The sequence below is a fragment of the Eptesicus fuscus genome, chromosome 18 (genome assembly GCF_027574615.1).
Source record: "Eptesicus fuscus isolate TK198812 chromosome 18, DD_ASM_mEF_20220401, whole genome shotgun sequence".
Lineage (NCBI taxonomy): Eukaryota > Metazoa > Chordata > Mammalia > Chiroptera > Vespertilionidae > Eptesicus > Eptesicus fuscus.
The window spans coordinates 37,952,470-37,970,528 of NC_072490.1; the positions used below are offsets into that span (position 1 = coordinate 37,952,470).

An 18,059-nucleotide genomic window follows, 5' to 3' on the forward strand; every position below is an offset into this window, starting at 1 on the left:
GGCGGCGCTCCTCACTCGCCTCTGTCCCCATCAGCGAACATCAGGCTGCGGGAGAGGGGATTCCAGCGGAGGCTCCAGAGTGCGAGAACTCAGTCTAGTGTCAGACGGCGCCAACGCAGCCACCCCAACCTGGGCTGGGAGCGCACGCATCTTTGGAGCCTTCCGCGGTGGTGCAACTCCGGGAGCCAACTTCAGGCCAGTCTGTGGACTCGGTGCAGGTAGCTGGATCCTCCTGCCCCTCCGTGGATGGGATGGCTGGGACTGATAGGCCATTTCGGATCCAAGTGAAAGTGGTGAAGTGCCTCGCTCTCCGGGTTCCTGTAGACGCGCGGGGTGCCCCGAGATTGTAAAGTGACAGAGCCCATGACTCTCGGGACCAAGATGCGCGTTGGAATGCCCGAGGGTGTTGGGTTGGGGAAGCGCCCCTCGGGAGGTGACTGGTCCTGGAGGACCCCCGCTGGAGGCATTTTGGGAACAGCGGTTGGGCGTCCTGGAGGCAGATAATGAGGCAGGAATTCGGGGGTGGGGGGATGGTTAAGCGTCTTAGAAACAGGAGGTTGCAGGATGGTCCTGAGCTGTGGTTTTCCAGGCAAGAGCTGCCGGGGATCTCTGGGGGAAGTAACTGGAGAAACGTTTACTAGGAAAGGTTTGGGGGTCTCGCGGGAGGTGGCAGTGCTGAGAGTCCTGGGGGCGGGTAGCTAGTTTGGGGATCCCTGGGGAAGGTGGCTGGTTTAGTAGGCGTCCCAGTCCTGGGGCAAAGTGGCTAATTAGGACTCTCCCTTCTCTGTCGAAGCGACTGAATCCCTGAAGGAACTGGCGGTCCGATAGATTCGCGGTCATTTCCAGCGGCTCAGAGGAGGTACCTCAAACGGGGATTTCTGGGGTGGCGGCTGAGCAATCCCGGGGCTGGCAGTTGTACCCCGAGTCTCAGAGGATTTGGGGTCCTGGGAAGGGGACACCTGCGCTGCACGTGCGTCGGGAGAGAACCGTGGTGGTCTTTTCAAGGCACTGGGGGGTTTGTTTCAGGGTCCCACCCAGCAGATCTGCCCTCGGAGTCTCCGGAGAGAAATCTGAGCCGCCCCCAGGGAGGCCCCCGTTGGGCCCTACCCCGTCGGGCCCGCCCCATCGCGTCACACCACGTCTTAAAAAGCACCAAAAGGCCAGGATCGCGCAGCGGTGGCCACGGTCATGGAGGGCACCCTTGAGGCCAACTGGAGCGCTGAGGTGGTCAATGGGAGTGCGGCGCCGCCAGGGGCAGAGGGCAACCGCACGCATGGGCCGCAGCGCAACGAGGCCCTGGCGCGCGTGGAGGTGGCCGTGCTGTGCCTCATCCTCTTCCTGGCACTGAGCGGCAACGCGTGCGTCCTGCTGGCGCTGCGCACCACGCGCCACAAGCACTCGCGCCTCTTCTTCTTCATGAAGCACCTGAGCATCGCCGACTTGGTGGTGGCGGTGTTCCAGGTGCTGCCACAGCTGCTGTGGGACATCACCTTCCGCTTCTACGGCCCTGACCTGTTGTGCCGCCTGGTCAAGTACTTACAGGTTGTGGGCATGTTCGCCTCCACCTACCTGCTGCTGCTCATGTCGCTGGACCGCTGCCTGGCCATCTGCCAGCCGCTGCGCACCCTGCGCCGCCGCACGGACCGCCTGGCCGTGCTCATCACGTGGCTGGGCTGCCTGGTGGCCAGCGCACCGCAGGTGCACATATTCTCCATACGCGAGGTGGCCGACGGCGTCTTCGACTGCTGGGCGGGCTTCATCCAGCCCTGGGGGCCCAAGGCCTACGTCACGTGGATTACCCTCGCCGTCTACATCGTGCCGGTCATCGTGCTTACCGCCTGCTACAGCCTCATCTGCTTCAAGATCTGGCAGAACTTTCGGAACAAGACGGCGGCGGCGGAGGGGGCGGCCAAGGGGCTGGAGTGCGCGAAGGCGGGCAGTAGGGAGGGAGCGGCCCTGGCTCGAGTCAGCAGCGTCAAGCTCATCTCCAGGGCCAAGATCCGCACGGTCAAGATGACCTTCATCATAGTGCTGGCCTTCATCGTGTGCTGGACACCATTCTTCTTCGTGCAGATGTGGAGCGTCTGGGACGCCAATGCGCCCAAGGAAGGTAGCGCGGGGTGGGAGACGGGGAGGAGCAAGCACGCTGGCTTGGCACATTCAGGAGTCTGGGGGCTTCTTGGGGGTGGGTGGGAATCCTGCAGAGCTGGGTTTGATTTATGCATGGCTCCATCATCCACTGGCAAGTGATTTTGGGCATAACTTCCCTGAGCCTCGACTTCCTCTTTTGTAAAATGACAATATCAGCTCTCACTAGGCAGTAGGGGAAGGAAAAGAGAAAAATGCACATAAAGTCCTTAGCACGGTCCTTGGGCTGCACATGGTAATGGTTCCTCATTACGGACCTGGAAACAGAGGTTCAAGTGACTGTGTTTAAGAATTGTTGGGGAGTGGTGGAGGTCACTCTTGAACCCCAGGCCCAACTTCAAGATCCCTCCACTTTAAGTTCACTTTGCGTTGAACTTCCATTCTAAGTTCAAGTCAGCCAGAACCCACAAGTTCTGGTTTGGATAAGGGCAGTGGGAGATGGGCGATTCAATTGGGCCAAGCAGGCGCTGATAGGGTGCTGGGCGGGGCATCCTGGGGAGGTGGCCATGAGTCTCTGAGCCCTGGCTTGGTGGAAGTGGTAGAGAGGTGAATAACACCGGGTGCTGTAGGCAAGCCTGGGGGCTAGGGAATGTGCTTCTGCTGGGGCTGTGGGGGAAGGGACAGGAACAAGGACCCACATTTTCAAATTTGACGGGAGATTTGGGTGATTTCTATAGGTGGGAACTTGCCCTCCAGTTGGAGGACTGTGGAGGTCAGTGCTGAGGGTGGCCAGGGGTTTTTGTCCAAGTTTGGCTGGTGTCTGGGTGACCGGTAGAAGAGGAAGAGAGGAAAGAATGGGGTGATCTGTGACGAGGAAGTTTGGGGGAGCAGAGAGCACTACGGGCTGGGGGGGAAGGGACCTCTAGGGCAGTGGTTCTCAACCTTCCTAATGCCGCGACCCTTTAATACAGTTCCTCATGTTGTGGTGACCCCCAACCATAAAATTATTTTCGTTGCTACTTCATAACTGTAATTTTGCTACTATTATGAATCGTAATGTAAATATCTGTGTTTTCCGATGGTCTTAGGTGACCCTGCTAGCGGTTCTCAACTGCGCTAGGGGCTGTCTCTGGGTGGCTGGGAGCTCCAGGCAGTTGCTGTCTCATTGCCCACAATTTGCCAAGAGCAGGAGGGGTAATTTGTTTGAGGGTTAGCACATAACACTGCACTGGGATGCCAGGGACTCCAGTGTTTGTCAGGAGATACCAAGGGGTTTGCTTTTATCCTATCTGCCTTTGAGACAGCACAAATGTCCCATTTCCTGATATAATCATTACCATCCGGTGCAAACTGAAATCTCCCTTCACTCAACTGGATAACTTTGCTTTGCTCTCTCCCCAAAACCACAGACTCCCGGCTTTCCCAGCCCTCCCCGGTAGTCTAGCATTATTCCTGGGTCAATTGTCTTCAATATTTATTGAGCATCTTCGTTATGCCAATCTAGCTGTGAGGGGTAAGGTTGCTGAGAGGACTCAGCAAAGCCAGCCTGGCTTCATCACCCAGTCCCTGGTCACACCTTAGAGAGGGGATTCAGGGATCCAGAGAGGGGAAGGCACTTCTTCCAGGTCACACAGCAAGTCAGAGGCAGAGCAGCCACTAGAGCTGGGGTTTCCTATCCACCTCCCTTTTCTTCCTGTGCTAGGGTTCTTATTCGGGAGTTAGGTTGGGCAGAAGCCCGCAGTGAGGTGCTGTAAGTAAGATGAGGCACCAGGCCATTCATTCCTGGGCAGGCTGCTGGAGAGACCAGACCCAGGTCTTGAGGAAGTGAGGCTGACGCTCCCTTAGGGTGGATATTGGGGAGACCTGGGATCTAATGCTCCCTCCAACCCTTACCAGCTGTGGGACTTTCGGTGAGGGATCCCCACTTCCCCTTGACCCCTCAGTGTCTTACTTTTTAGGTGAGGACATTTCAGCATTCATTTTGTTCATTCGGCAAATACTCTGACTCCTCTCTCTTTGTAGCCTCCTCACCTCTCCCATTTATTTTCCTCCCTAATGATTTTTTCCCCTCCTCCCTCTCTCCTATATGACTTCCTGTTGTCCGTCCCCCTCACCTGCTCTCCTCTTTCTCATTTTTCTCCCCAAAGATTGAGAGTATGTGGCCAGCAAATATCATAATCACTCAGTGAAGTGTATATTTTTTCTACACTTTAAAAGTACCCCAAGTTGCCCTGACCAGTGTGTTCAGCGATTAGAATGTTAGCCCTCTCACTGAAGTGTTGCGGGTTCAATTCCTAGTCAAGGGCATGTACCTGGGTTGCAAGTTTGATCCTGGCCCCATGTGGGAGGCAACCTGTCCATGTGTCTGTCTCTGTCTCTCTCTCCTCCTCCTCCTCCTCCTCCTCCTCTTCCTCCTCCTCCTCCTCTTCCCTGTCTCCCTCTCTCCTTCCCTTCCACTCTTTCTAAAAAAAAAAAAAAATGGAAAAAATATCCTGGGTTAAGATTAATATAATAACAACAAAAAGTACACCAAGCAATTTATTTGTCTGTCTTAAAAACAAGACACAGGAAAAGAGAAGAGAAAGTGCCCCTGGGTAAAGTGAGGGCAGAGCCCTTCTGGTCCCCGGAGGATATCCTGGGGTGAGGCCTTCATAGAGATGGGCTCATGCTCAGGCTCCAGGAGCAGGGAAAGACGTGGACTCTCGGAATCGGAACCTCAGGTCTTTCTTCCCTTTGCTCCTTTGCTTTTTCCTAGTTCAGAGTGGGTCTCACATGAAAAGCCCAGGTCCCCTGTCCTCCGGGGCATTCTCTCCTGGATGCTGGAGAAGAGTGCAAATGCAGACCCCAGGTGATTCATAGCTACATGTCACCAGCACCTCCTCCCCACCTCCAGCGTGTTGCCAGGAGCAGGTACCAGCCCACGTGGGAGAGGCCCACTGAGCATAGAGGACTCAGGCACTGGCCACCAGCCTGGCCAAGGCATGCAGGGTTCCGAGTGGACGTGGGCTCAGCCAGAATACACATCCTGTGCCCACTTGACATTAATCTAGATAATTGCAAGTAGCCGGCTGGGCCATCAGAATGATGGTATTTACAGTTACCTTGGAGATATGACTCAGTCTAGAAACTATCGTCAAGCATTAAGGAAAGAATCAAAGAGAAAAAAAAAAAAGAATCAAAGAGAGACCGCTCTCAAGTTACTCAGGAGATGCTGATCAGCAAAATGGAATCAGTGCACAGCCCCCACTTTCCTGTCCAAGAGGAGGTGATTTACAAGAGATGCAAAATACCTAGATCAGGGCTCCTTGCTCTGCTTATTGCCTGGGAGTGGAGAAGGGAGCTCAGGGAGCTTGTGGACAGTGGGACATTCTTCAGGGAAACCCCTGGACAGACAGGCTCAGACTGGGGCAGAAGGGGCCAGACATGGGATCTCTTCCTGCCAGTAGCTTCATCTGGAAAACAGAAGCAGAAGCAGCTCCAAAGCAGAGTGGCTGGGGAAGTCATGCTGGCCTTGTAGTGCGTTTAGCAGCATCCCTGGCCTCTTGGAGGATATAGGTCCCTGCCTCCAGCAGGGCTCACTCTCAGGTGTTCTCTCCAAACCCAGGTGCCCCTTTTACAGTGCTCTCCCTTGACTGCCCTGTCCCCCAACCCCTACACCTTCATTCAAACCAAGGGCTGCCTTTATGGGCTTCGAGCTCACCTTATTCCAAAAATAATTTGAGGTGGGGCACTAAGATTCATGTATTGCAGCAAGACAAAGTAGACATAACGAAACTTAGAGGAAGAGGACAAAAGAGTAAGACAATTATAATCACAGTAATAATAAAGATAAAGTCTGTGTGGAGGTGAGCTGCACACAGGGCTTCCTTTCCCTAAGAGCCGATCTAAGAGGAAAACTCAGTTTCAATATTTCCACTGATTGGAAGAAAAAACAATGAGTGGTAAGAGCGATAGCGGGTTGCCCTGTCCAATAGCCTCCAGGTATTGGACAGGTCACATGGTGGTAATTTAATGAGCTCCCCCCCTTTAAAGCAGCCACATGCCCGCGTGCTGACTAGGTGAGCCTGCGGACTGCAGAAGGAGGGCTGAGACCAGACACCCATCCACGCAGGCGTGATGAGCCCCACCTGTATCCTTCAGAATCAAATTCCACAGCCAAAGACTTGGCACCAACCTTCCCCCTTGAACTTGCTGAAGTTTTTTTGCTGCTGGTCCCAGGAACTCCAGCCCTGGGGTAGTTCTGAGGGAGGAGATAGAAAGGGTGTGTCCATTTTTCCAGGGGTTGGTGGATGCGGATTGGGTATGGTGAGCTGATTTTTAGTCTCTGTCCCTAGTCCTCCCCTTCCAATGTGTCCCTTGTGAAGTGCCCACGCCGGTGGGCATAGGTGAGAGAGAAGGGGGGCAGGTTGGCAGAAAGGGTGGGATGTGCTGCCTGAACATGACCTGCAGTGGCTCCTGTCTAGTCACCATTCTCAGAAGCCGGGAAGCTAGAGGAGAACCTTTTGAATTAAAGGAAAATCTCACTCACAGTTTGTAGATGAGCCATATTCATCTTTCAGAATAGTCCCTTTTTCCCTCGAACTTGCTGATTTCCACAGGAGCAAGACATGCCCAGAGAACAGAGCAGGGCCTGGGCTCCCTGGTGCAGGGAAAGGGCAACATGGCTGGCCTGTGTTTGGAGGCTGCTGGCTGTTTCCTCCTGTGTGTCCTTGAGCAAGTGGTTTCATCTCTCTGATCCTCCGCTTCCTCCTGTGCATAACAAAGGTAGCCAGCTCGTGGAGTTATGAAGATGACATGCTGTGACTGGTGGCACGTGGGGGCCACAAGATCAGGGTCACTCTTCTCCCCTCCCCCATTCTACATGTCAAAGGTCTTGTTTGCATTCTTGGGGCTGACTGAGATTTAGGCAGTTATTCCTGCGGGAGGGGATGGACATTTTTCTCTTGAGAGCCTAGGTGGAGGGGGAAGAGGTGCAGGCAGAGCCTGCTGGACAATAGGCTCTGTGTCCAGGCAGGTTGGTATGTGGAGGAGAGACGAGTTAAGACTGGAGAGGTGAACTGTGAGCCTTGTCACAACAGGGATACTGCCTGTCCTGTTCACTGGTGTGCGCCTGGGGCCTAGCACAGGCTGGGCACCCATTGGGATCTCAAGCAATGCTTGTTGAACAGATACGTGGGATATGGAGGAGGGAGGTGCAGGAGAAAGGACAGGGATGCGTGTGTAGAGTAGGACTTGGAGAAATAAGGACTTTCTAAGCAGCCCTTCAACAGCAGAACTGGCTGCCTGGTGAAGAAGTAAATGCCCCATCACCGGGGGCAGCCAAACATCTGTCAGGAGTGTTGTACCAGCAGGAAGGTTGAAATGCACTAGAGGCCCGGTTTTAAGTGTTTTCCCATTGGTAATAGCTTCCCAGCCCCTCCCCGTTTGTGTGGAACCAAGGCCCCTCCAGTGTGGCCTGCCACCTTATAAGGACTCTGTGCCCAAGGTGTGGGTGGGCTGGGCAACTTGGAGAGGGGCCTGCTCCTCAGGGGACCACTGATATGGAGAGCGGTGGGAAAGGTTGGGCTGGAGGAGACTGGACAGGGAGGTCTTAGCTTGGCCCTTCTGAGTATAAATTGCAATTAGAGGGACAGTTGAGGACCATACTCTTGTCTGATTAAGCAATTGCAAGTTCTTTTACGTTCTTGGCTAGTGCTAATGTTTTCCCTTTGAGTTTCTGGCCAAAGGTGACTTGACTTTTCTTTCTTTTTTTTAAAGATTTGATTAATAGCAAAAAATAAAAATCTGTTTAGGTGAGGCTTTGCTACATATTTTTTCCCATTTGATGGGTGTCTGAGTGGGTTGGGGGAGGGGGCAGGGGTTGTGGGAGGGTCTGTGGGAGGAGATCAGCTCTCTGGAGGGACTGGGTGAGGCCTGGGGTGAGGGCTGGTCTGTCAGCTGCCTCAGGGGCTGGCCCGCCTGATGACCCCACCACCTTACGCTAGAAGTTGAAGGCAAAGGCAAGTCCATAAGGCTCAATTCTGGGGGTTGGGTGGAGGCTTAACTATGCTTTGGTGGACCCTGTATGTCAGTCCCCACCAGCCAGAGTCCCTGGACCCCGAGATAGCACTGGGAAGTGATAAGAGTCCCTGTGGGGCATGCCTCTGGGCATTCCCATCTGAGCAATGGAGATGGTACTCCCGATGGGACACGATGCCCTGTCTGGGCATCAGTTTCAGTGAGGTGAGGAGTTGGAGTAGCTGTTATCAGTACCACCCCTTGTTAAGTGCCATACCCTGTGTCTGGCCCCATCTTTCCTCCTCTCCCAAACACAGCCAGGGAAGGGGGCATTATCCCCATTTCACAGATGAGGACACTGAGGCTCAGGGAGCACACTGAGTAAGTGATGGAGCTGGGATTGAACCTAGTCACCTCATGTCAGACCCTGCTAGATTGCACCGCGCCTGTCCCAGGCCAGCATTTTCAGGGTGTTCTATTTGCCTGAGAGTCAGGATCTGCTGGCACTTGTTTAAAAAGCTGATTCCTGGCTCTGTCCCAGGCGCACCATACCAGAGCCCTGCACCCACTCTGTGGCCCGGATACCCTTGGGCTCCTTCCGGCAACACCCAGCCTCATGGCCGAATTGGCACTGCCCTCTCAGCACTCTGGGCTCGACGCCTGTCGCTTGACTTTCCCTGCTGTCCACTGATCCCTACACCTCAACACACACCTCCCACGTCGCACTTCCCTTTTCCTTTTCATTACCACCTTCTTGGTTGAGAGCGGAGGTTTTCAACTTTGGCTATTGACATTTTGGGCCAGATAATCTTTGTTTTAGTGTGGCATTGGGAGGGGCTGCTGTCCCATGCCCTGTAGTGCGTTTAGCAGCATCCCTGGCCCTACCCACTAGATGCTACTGCACCCCTCTTCCCTCCCCCCAACTCCCCATGTGACCACCAAAACCATCTCCAGACATTGCCCATGTCCCCGAAGGGGCAGAGTCGTCTGGCTGAGAAGCAGTGGTTTAGAGCCACTTGCAGGCCTGGCCTGAACTGACATCCCGCAGATGAGTGCGCCTTGTCACCTTGCCTGGGCTCTGGCCCGTTGGCCTCGTGTCCCCTTCCAGGCCTGCCGACTTGCCACTTCCCACAGGTCCTTTTGCTTGGCGCTCACGCTGACGGTGTTCTCACCAAGGAGGGCCCACCCCCGTCTCTTCTGTGGAGACCCATCTTTCAGAGCCCAGTTCCAGTGTGGGCTGCTTTGTGCACACCTCCAGGGGGTGCCACTGACCTCAGGGTCTGTGAGAAGGATGCTCTCAGGAGCTGTGCAGGGACAACCCCAACACGGCACCTGGCAGCCTCTTCCACGGCCCCTTACATGAAACTCTCTGTCTCCCCAGCTGGGGGTCTCCCTCCTCCTCTGAACGCCAGTGCGTTCATTCTGCCACCGGTTATTCAGTGTCCCGCGAGGGTTCTGTCCGCACGGCCTGCCCACGTCTGCCAGCCCTAGGTGAGGAGAACTTGCAGGGAGCCCCGCTCAGGCCTTCACCTGCCCTCCCAAGGCCAACAGCTGCTGTATTCATAACCGTGCGACAGCCAGGCCAAGGTTGGCCACAGAATTCTGGGTATACCATGGACCTCTGGGAGGGACACTCCCAGTGTCTGCCAGGCTGGCGTTGGGGTCTTATGTCCCGTGGGGTAGTCAGATGGAGTGGCAGCAGTGACCCCAAACCTGCCTAGACCTCAGTTTTCTGGGGTTGAGAATAGTTTAGGTTGGGAAGGGGGTGGAATGTGCCAGTGGCATAGTGCCTAGCATATAGTAAGTGCTCAATAAATGTTTGCTTTTATTTTATTTATTTTTAATCCTCACCTGAGGATATTTTTCCATTGGTTTTTAGAGAGAGTGGAAGAGAGAGTGAAAGACAGAGAGAAACATTGATGTGAGAGAAGCACATCGATTGGTTGCCTCCTGCAGGAGCCATGACCAGGGCCTGGGCCGGGAAGGAGCCTGCAACCCTGGTACATGCCCTTGACCAGAATCAAACCTGGGACCCTTCGGTCTAAGCCAAACCGGCTAGGACAATAAATGTTAACTTTTAAAAAAGAAAGTTCAAAATGGGCCAGGGTCCTGAGGTAAGTCAGTGCAGCGAGGGGGCGGGAATTGTTTTGAGCTCAAGAGCAGCGTTGTAGCTGAGGGGCTGCAGTCTCAGTTGAGGAATGGTGGCCAGCCCAGGGATGCTGGGAGTGAGAGTGTCACGAGGTAAAGCGAAATGGAGGAGACAGCAGGAGGTGCGGTGGGGAGGTTCTAGCTCTGGGTTTTGGAAACAAGGGGACCCTGGTGTGACAGGTGGGCAGGAATGAGGCATAACCAGGTGGTCTTCAGTGTCCCAGCCCCTGATTCCTGTGATCCTCACTCCTGGCGACTGAGGGGTTAAGAATAGAGTGTTCCCCGGAACCTGGAGTTTTCTACCCATTTGCCAGATGCTCCAGTACCACGGTCTCTGCCTTCCAGGGCCCATGCCTCACACTGCTCATCCTGTTTCTCTTTCTCTCCACCTGACCATGATATCTGGGTGTGAACTTAATTTTTCTAGAGGGAATTGCATTTGAGTCCAGTCATCTTGATAGGAGCCATCTCCTGTCATCTCCTGGGAAATTGTCCTTTTGCCTTTCAATGTGCTAGTGGAGGTGGCTGATTTATCAGGACTTCTGTCTGCTAATTTCATGCTTCAGTTCAAGTCTTTGCTCGCCAGTGACAGAGCCACAAACGAAAGCCACAGGTTATAAACATAAATAACAATGGTATGAAGGGATGATACTATGAGAAGTATTTATTTATCAAGTACTGTGAGTGCCCTAAGAGGGATTCGTTGATTTTCTTTCTGGGGGAAAAATCAGTAGGACTTCAGAGAGCAAGCAACATTTGGAAAGGGTTTTGAAGGATGAGTAGGAGCTGACTATGTAAAGAAGCCATGTTGAGATCTTTGGACAGTTACTTTATTTTCCTCCTAATAGAGGAATACTTCTCAAACTTCAGTGTGCACACAAATCATGTGGGGGATCTTGTTAAAATGCAAATTCTGATTCAGGAGGACTGGGTGGGGTTTGCATTTTTAACAAGCATCCAGGTGGTGTCTTTGCAATGCCCATGAGCTGGCCCATTGAGTAGTAAGTCTTTCATATCTTTTCTCTTTTACCAAAACGTGCAGTTTGCCTTTACACATATGGCCCAATGGGCTGCAGGGCCCTGTTGTCCCCTCGGGGTAGAAAAGGGCTGGTCGTTTGCCCAAAGGCCCCTGCCCTTCTGTTTTCAGAATGTGGCTATTCCTCAGGTTCAGTCCAGAGTGCACATGTCCCCTCGATTTGAGCAGGGACATGTTAATCCTGCTGTTAATCCTGGCTGTTAATCCTGACCCTACGATACATAGGATGATCACACACTTGTGATTTTTAGGACAATTCCAATTTGTAGAACAATTCCAATGTTGTCAAATTGTGGTCTTTTCAAAGAAGGCACTCTGTAATACATACTGCTTTTCAGTCTTTATATACGTGTACAGTAAAAAAAAAAAAAAAAAAAGGTCTTCCTTAGACCACAACTGCCAAGTTCTACACAACTCCCATAGGAATAAGGGACTTAGACCCTAATTCCTGATTTCATGGGGGGCTGGTGGGGGCAGGGGCGGGGATACTGACACGGGGCAGTGAGGAGGCCTTGAACCTAGTTGATGGTTTCTGGAGTATAAAAGTTGATGAACTTGATTTGATTCAGATGAGAGGAGAGATATCAGCTAAGCCATGTCTTTAAATTGTATGTGAACCGCCTCAGGGACAGCACAGCCCAGAGAGGCCTCGGGCAGCTGCGTGTCAGCTGTTCTGGGCTAATTTGGGCCTTCAGTGACAGGAGTGCTGGGAAATTTGAGTGGAGGGAGTGCTGGGATATCCAAACAGGGGACTTCTCCTGGCTTGAGTAAAGCCGGGCCTGGTAGGCGGATCTCAGGCAGACAGTCCTAGAGTGGCCCTCAGCCGCCCACCTCTCCATGAATCACGGTGCCAAGTGGAAATACAGAGTGATTTCTGTCTCCTGGGGTACAGTTACCCAGCATGAGTTGTGTCATGGCCGTTTGTCTCATGAGTTGTCTTTGGTACATGGCCGTTTCTGCTTACCTTCCCTGCTTGGAGCCCCTCCTTAAAGATCACCTGTGGTCCCCAGCCTTGGGCCCACCAGCTCCTCCCCCAAATGCTGCCACTCCCATTGTAATAGAGTGCCTGTCTTATACTTCTCTCTTTCCACTGGTGTTTGTAAATCCCTTGAGGGCAGGTCCCCAGGCCTGACTCAGTGGCTGACATCCAGAGTAGCATGAAAGGATACATGGATATCTCATAATCTCCCTCTCCCTCCCCCTCCTGCTTCCCTCTGTCTTCTCCCCTCCTCCCCCTTTCTTCCCCTCCCTCTTCCTTTCCTCCCAGCTTGAGGTCCAGCAGGTGTGAGGGCCATTCCCTGGACCAGTGCCTCCCACTTGCCCTCCCTTCTAGGCAGGAACCAGAGAGCAGTATGCAGGCACTCAGGGCTGGTCCTGGGGAAAGGTATTATTTTTATGGGGGGTCTATTGGAGAGTTGCTGCCACCTTCCCTTTTGGGTTTCTGGCAGAGTAAGATTTTTCCAAAACAGATTATCTAAAGTTCTTTTGGTGTCTTATAACCCAGTCCAAGGCTCTGAGTTTTGATTATTATTATTTTTTTTAATCCTTGAAATCATGGCAAAAAGAGCAAAGGACACTTTCTTTAATCAGCCTGGGATCAGGAGTCCCCAGACCTTGGGCTTTAAAAAAACTATTCAGTTAATCATATCTCATAACCATCCTACCTAATAAAAGAGAAATATGCAAATTGACTGCACCTTCGCTACACCCAAGCCACGCCCACCAGCCAATCAGGGTGAGTATGCAAATTAACCCAAGGAGAAGGGAGGAAAGCAGGCGGGGCCGGGGAGAGCGCAGCAGGAAGCCCTATTGCAGGAATCTTCCTGCAATGGGCTACTAGTTAATAATAATAATGCTAAGTACTTGAACAAACACTTTGCCATTCACAAAGCCCTTTCATATTTTTTTTCCTTCAATTTTCCTTCAAGTGTCCTCTGTCCTGTGTCCCATACCAGGCTGCCTCAGATGCCAAGACACAGCCCAGTCCGTTGCTTCACATGCATTGGCACTAACTCTAGTATTGATAAGAAAAGTAACATTTATTGAGCACGTTCACATCATTGTAGTAGTAATGACAATTGCTAAGCTTTATTAAGTGTTTACTGGAGTTGAGTGCCAGGAGTCATGGTAAGCACTTGGAATCCTGTCTAATTAAAGTTGGCAAGGATTCTATAAAGAAGTTATTTTTATTATTCCTGTTTCACAGATGGGGAAACTGAGGTTAAGGGAGGTTAGGTAGTTTGTCCAAGAGCACACAGTTGCAAAGTGGCAGAGTGAGATTTGTGCCAGGCCTTGGTAACTAAAAGCAAAGATAGGTACTCCTGTTAATGTGGGGAACAGTGGGCTGAGCTTGCCCTGGGGGTCTGCCCCTCCCCTTTCTGAGCCCTTTTCTATGCTTTTTAACATCAGCCCCTCTTTAGACATCAAGGATTGGCTAACTTTTTCTGTAAAAGACCAAATAGGCTGGGGTGAGGGAGGAGGGTATAAGGTCTCTGTAACAACCCTATGGAAGGGCAATGTTGTAGCCTAAACAAGATGCAGTAAGCGCAGAGAGCAGGTGAGGTGCAGTCACTCGTCTGCTGGGACCATCAGTGGCTGCCCATTGCCTGTAGATTCAAGTTCAGACTCAGCCTGGATTCAAAGTCCTCCTCAGCCCAGCTCCTTCCAGTCTCTTCTCCCATGAAGCTGCCCTTCTCCAGCTCTGGCAGTGTCTGAATGCTCTCTCCGGAGCATTCTCACCTGTGTGTCTGTTATTCCTGCTGCTTTCCCCTTTGAAATGTCCACCATAGTCCTTGTTTTTTATTTCCAAGTAGCTCTCCTTCCTGCTGATGGCTTGAAATTCCACCACAGGGAGGACTCTCAGGTCTTGGGTGATTAGGATATTTGTCAACTAAAAGAAGTCCAAATGTGTCCTTAGCGTTGGCAGCTTGATGTGAGCAGGATCAGCTTAGAGAGGGTCATCCGTGGCTAAGGATGGGGAAACTGAGGAAACTTAGTTAAACTGAATAACTTAGAGAGTTATTCATAATTAAAGATATGTTCCCCACATTAACAGGCGTACCAATCTTTGCTTTCAAGTTACCAAGGCCTGGCACAAATCTCACTCTGCCACTTTACAACTATGTGCTCTTGGACAAACTACCTAACCTCCCTTAACCTCAGTTTCCCCATCTGTTTAACTTAGAGATGCAATAACTTAGTTAACTGAATAACTTAGAGAGGCAAGTTATTCGTGTCTGTGGCCACCAGGTGGGGAGCAGAGGTGCTGGCCATGGCCCCATGCCTCCCACCCAGGCTGGCCAGCTGCTCAGAATTTATCAGCTGTTTACTTTTGTGTTGTTATGTAAGTTTTTTAAAAAATAGGATAAATAAATTACAAAGATCCACACGTAAGAGTGAGGCAAGTAGCTTAAATCAACTAAGATTATACTGTTAACTACCCATCTAGGTAAAACACGGTGCCTTTCTGTCTAAGCCTGAACTTCATTCTATCCCATTTTATAGCCTCAGATGCCTACATTTTCCCCCTGGTGTCTGATAGATTATTTTCGATGCCTTTTAAAAATTTGACTTTTATGTGTTGATTTTGCCTCTTTCATTTTATATCTTTAATTATGATGTATTCTTAGTCTTGGTGATATTTCACCAGAATTTCTAAACTTAAATTCATCTTCTTGCCCATTCAAATCAGAGCAAATATTTTTTTCATTCTCTTTTCTAGAAAGTGAAAAATTCAGTATTATTGGCTTTCCCCCTCTTCATTCTCTCTTTTAAATTATTTTAGTCTAAGGGTTTGATTTTCCTCTTTTGTTCTCTTTTGCAAGATTTTTTTTTTTTTTGGTCTACCTTAGCTTGTCTTGGTTCCAGGTGCACCAAGTAATCAGACCAGTGCTTCTCAAACTTGGGTGTGTGTCAGACTCCCCTGGAGGGCTATTTACAACCAACCACTCAACCATGCCCCCAGGAGTCTGATTCCGTAGGTTTAGGGTAGGGCCTGGAAACCGGCTTTTCTAACAAGTTCCCGGTGATCTGGGGGACCCCACTTTGAGAACCACTGAATTTGTTTCACAAACAACCGCCCTCCTCCCTTTGGTGCTAGGACTCGTCGCAGACCAATAGCTCTATTCTGCATTGATGGTGGTGTTGGCATAAGAAGTGCCCAGACCTGTAGAGACTTTTTGTGAGTTCTTTTGAGTCAAACTGACTATAGTTGCTTGGAAGCAAAATCGCAACAGGTTGAGAAAGTGCTTCAGAAAATGGCAGTTTATTTCACACATTAGCATCAAAGGAGGAGCCGTAACGGGGGTTGATGGTAGATTAAGGGGGTGAGAGAGAGTAAAATAGGGAAATCTCTGGGATTGCATGAAAAGCAAAATGGAGAGACATATACTTATTTTACATTGGTGGGTACAGGATAGTTACATTTACAACACACAGAGATGGTATTCAGAGAGCAAGATGACAATGAGGGGTTCCATGGTCTCCCAGCGGTGGGTGTGCCCTGAGGGCACCTGGGAAAGAACATTACTCCTATTTCAAAGGCATGTTATCTTAGTTACAAAAAGACAGCACACAGGCTCACTTGAGGTAAAGATTAACCTTTGTCAAGGAAGCTACAGGCCTAGGATGTGACAACCAGCCATTACCCGCTTTTAGTTAGGAATTTTTATGATCAGACCATCTTCTGTGGTTCCTTTCCGTCTCTTGAGTCTGTAAGGCCCGCCATGCAGGCCTCCCCTGAGCTTGTCAGGTTTAGTATGTGGCCCTTTTTTAGTATGGTGGCATCTAGATCTCAAAACTCCAGCATTCCCATGAAAAATCCTTTCCTGGATTTAGCTTTTGAGTCCTGGAGTTATTTTTTGAAAACTTTTCCCAGAAGAGACGGAAGACCAGAGGATTTGCCCAGCCTTTGCATTTGCTTCGCTCATGAGGATGTGGTTGTGAACAGAATCCTTGAGAATACGATTCCTTGGGTTTCTGGAGGTGCTGCCTGTCCTTCTCTGTTGATGGGACATGTCTGAAGTGTGTCTGACTTAAGTCCAGTGAAAGAAACCCAGATTTTTCTCCCCTCCTACTACATAGAAGTATTTAGGGTTAGGACTTCTCTTTCTCTTTGGAGGTTAAATTTGTGACAGTTTTGATAAGTAATGTCATGAAGTTGATTGCTGATCACTAATTCTGCCTGAAACTCAATAAGTCCTCAGGATAATGGCTCGTACACAGTGCCTCATTTAATTTTAGTGTCACTTTTTTTTTTTTTTTTTGTAGTAAAAGTTTGTTGTCATGTCAAAGCAGTGCTCTTAGGGGCATCTTCACAGACAGCATCCACTTCCTGGCCACCATGCCCTTGCCTGTGCCATTCCTTCCTGGAGCATTCATGAGCATCCTTCAGGTGTCCGCTCCAATGCTGGTTTCTGTGGGGCCCGCTGTGATTCGCTCCTAGAGAGTTGCATCCCTCCTCAGTGTGCCCACCTCATGGTGCCACTCATTTTATTTTTGTGTTCCTAGTGCCTAGCCTGGTGCCTGGCACATGGCTGTGGTGGCAGCCAGCAATGTATTGGGCACTTCACTATGTTCCGGGCACTCATTAATCCTTACAGCATTCCTGTGGGGATTGTGTACGCTTGTCCCCACTTAGAGATTAGGAAACAGAAGTTTGGGGCGAGTTAAAATCATTTGTCCCTGATGGGGCTAGAATACAAACAAGGTCTGGCAGCTTCCAGACTCTGGGCTCTGGGACTCTGAGCTGTAGGCACTGGCACCTACTGGGTGAGTGGTGAACCAACAGGTGGCCGTGAGGAGGGCAGCGCCTGCTGGTGGAAGCATGCAGTGGGGAAGTGTTTGATGAGAGAATGACCTGAAGCCTTCCAGGGCTGGCTGAGCCTGGGAGGGCTTGGGGGACAGTGTGAGTGCACAACAAGAGCAAGGATGTGGAAGGAAGACAGACTTTGTCTCTTTATTTTATTTATTTTGTTAATCCTTACCCAAGGATATTTTTTTCCATTGATTTTTTTTTTTTGAGAGAGTGGAAGGGAGGGGGAGAGACATAGAGAGAGAAATATGGATTGGTTGCCTCCCGCATGCGCCTGGGACAGGGCCGGGGAGCCTGCAACCGAGATATATGCCCTTGACTAGAATTGAATTTGAGACCCTTCAGTCCTCGGGCTGATGCTCTAACCACTGAGCAAGACTGGCTAGGGCCAGAGGATATTTTTTCCATTGATTTTTAGAGAATGGAAGGGAGGGAGGAGGAGAGGGGAAGAAAGAGAGAGAGAGAAACACTGATGTGAGAGAGACATATCAGGATTGAACCTGCAACCTAGGTACGTGCCCTTGACCAGAATTTGAACCTGTGACCCTTTGGTGAATGGGCTTATATTCTAACCGCTGAGCACACCAGCCAGGGCCAGACTTTGTCTCTTTAGTTCTCTGTCTGTGGCCCAGCTCCTGGTGCCAGAAAAAAGCTACTCTCAGGAAACAGTGGTTAGCATTCCAGTCCTGATGCCCTGTTCTCTTTCTCCCTGCACCCCCACCTCCTGCAGCCTCGGCTTTCATCATCGCCATGCTCCTGGCCAGCCTCAACAGCTGCTGCAACCCCTGGATCTACATGCTCTTCACGGGCCACCTCTTCCACGAGCTCGTGCAGCGCGTCCTCTGTTGCTCCTCCAGCTACCGGAGGGGCTCTCGGCCTGGGGAGACAAGCGTGAGCAAAAAGAGCAACTCCTCCACCTTTGTCCTGAGCCGGCACAGCTCCAGCCAGAGGAGCTCCTCGCAGCTCTCCTCCCTGTGA

General features: G+C 51.1%; 1 protein-coding gene across 1 annotated transcript; it reads left to right on the plus strand.

Moving 5' to 3' along the window:
- Window positions 1-1,182: 1,182 nt before the first annotated feature.
- On the plus strand, window positions 1,183-18,059 carry OXTR (oxytocin receptor). The gene is made up of 2 exons (XM_008151705.3): window positions 1,183-2,110; window positions 17,812-18,059. The coding sequence occupies exons 1-2, from the start codon at window positions 1,189-1,191 to the stop codon at window positions 18,057-18,059; spliced, it is 1,170 nt and encodes a 389-aa protein (XP_008149927.1). The 5' UTR covers window positions 1,183-1,188.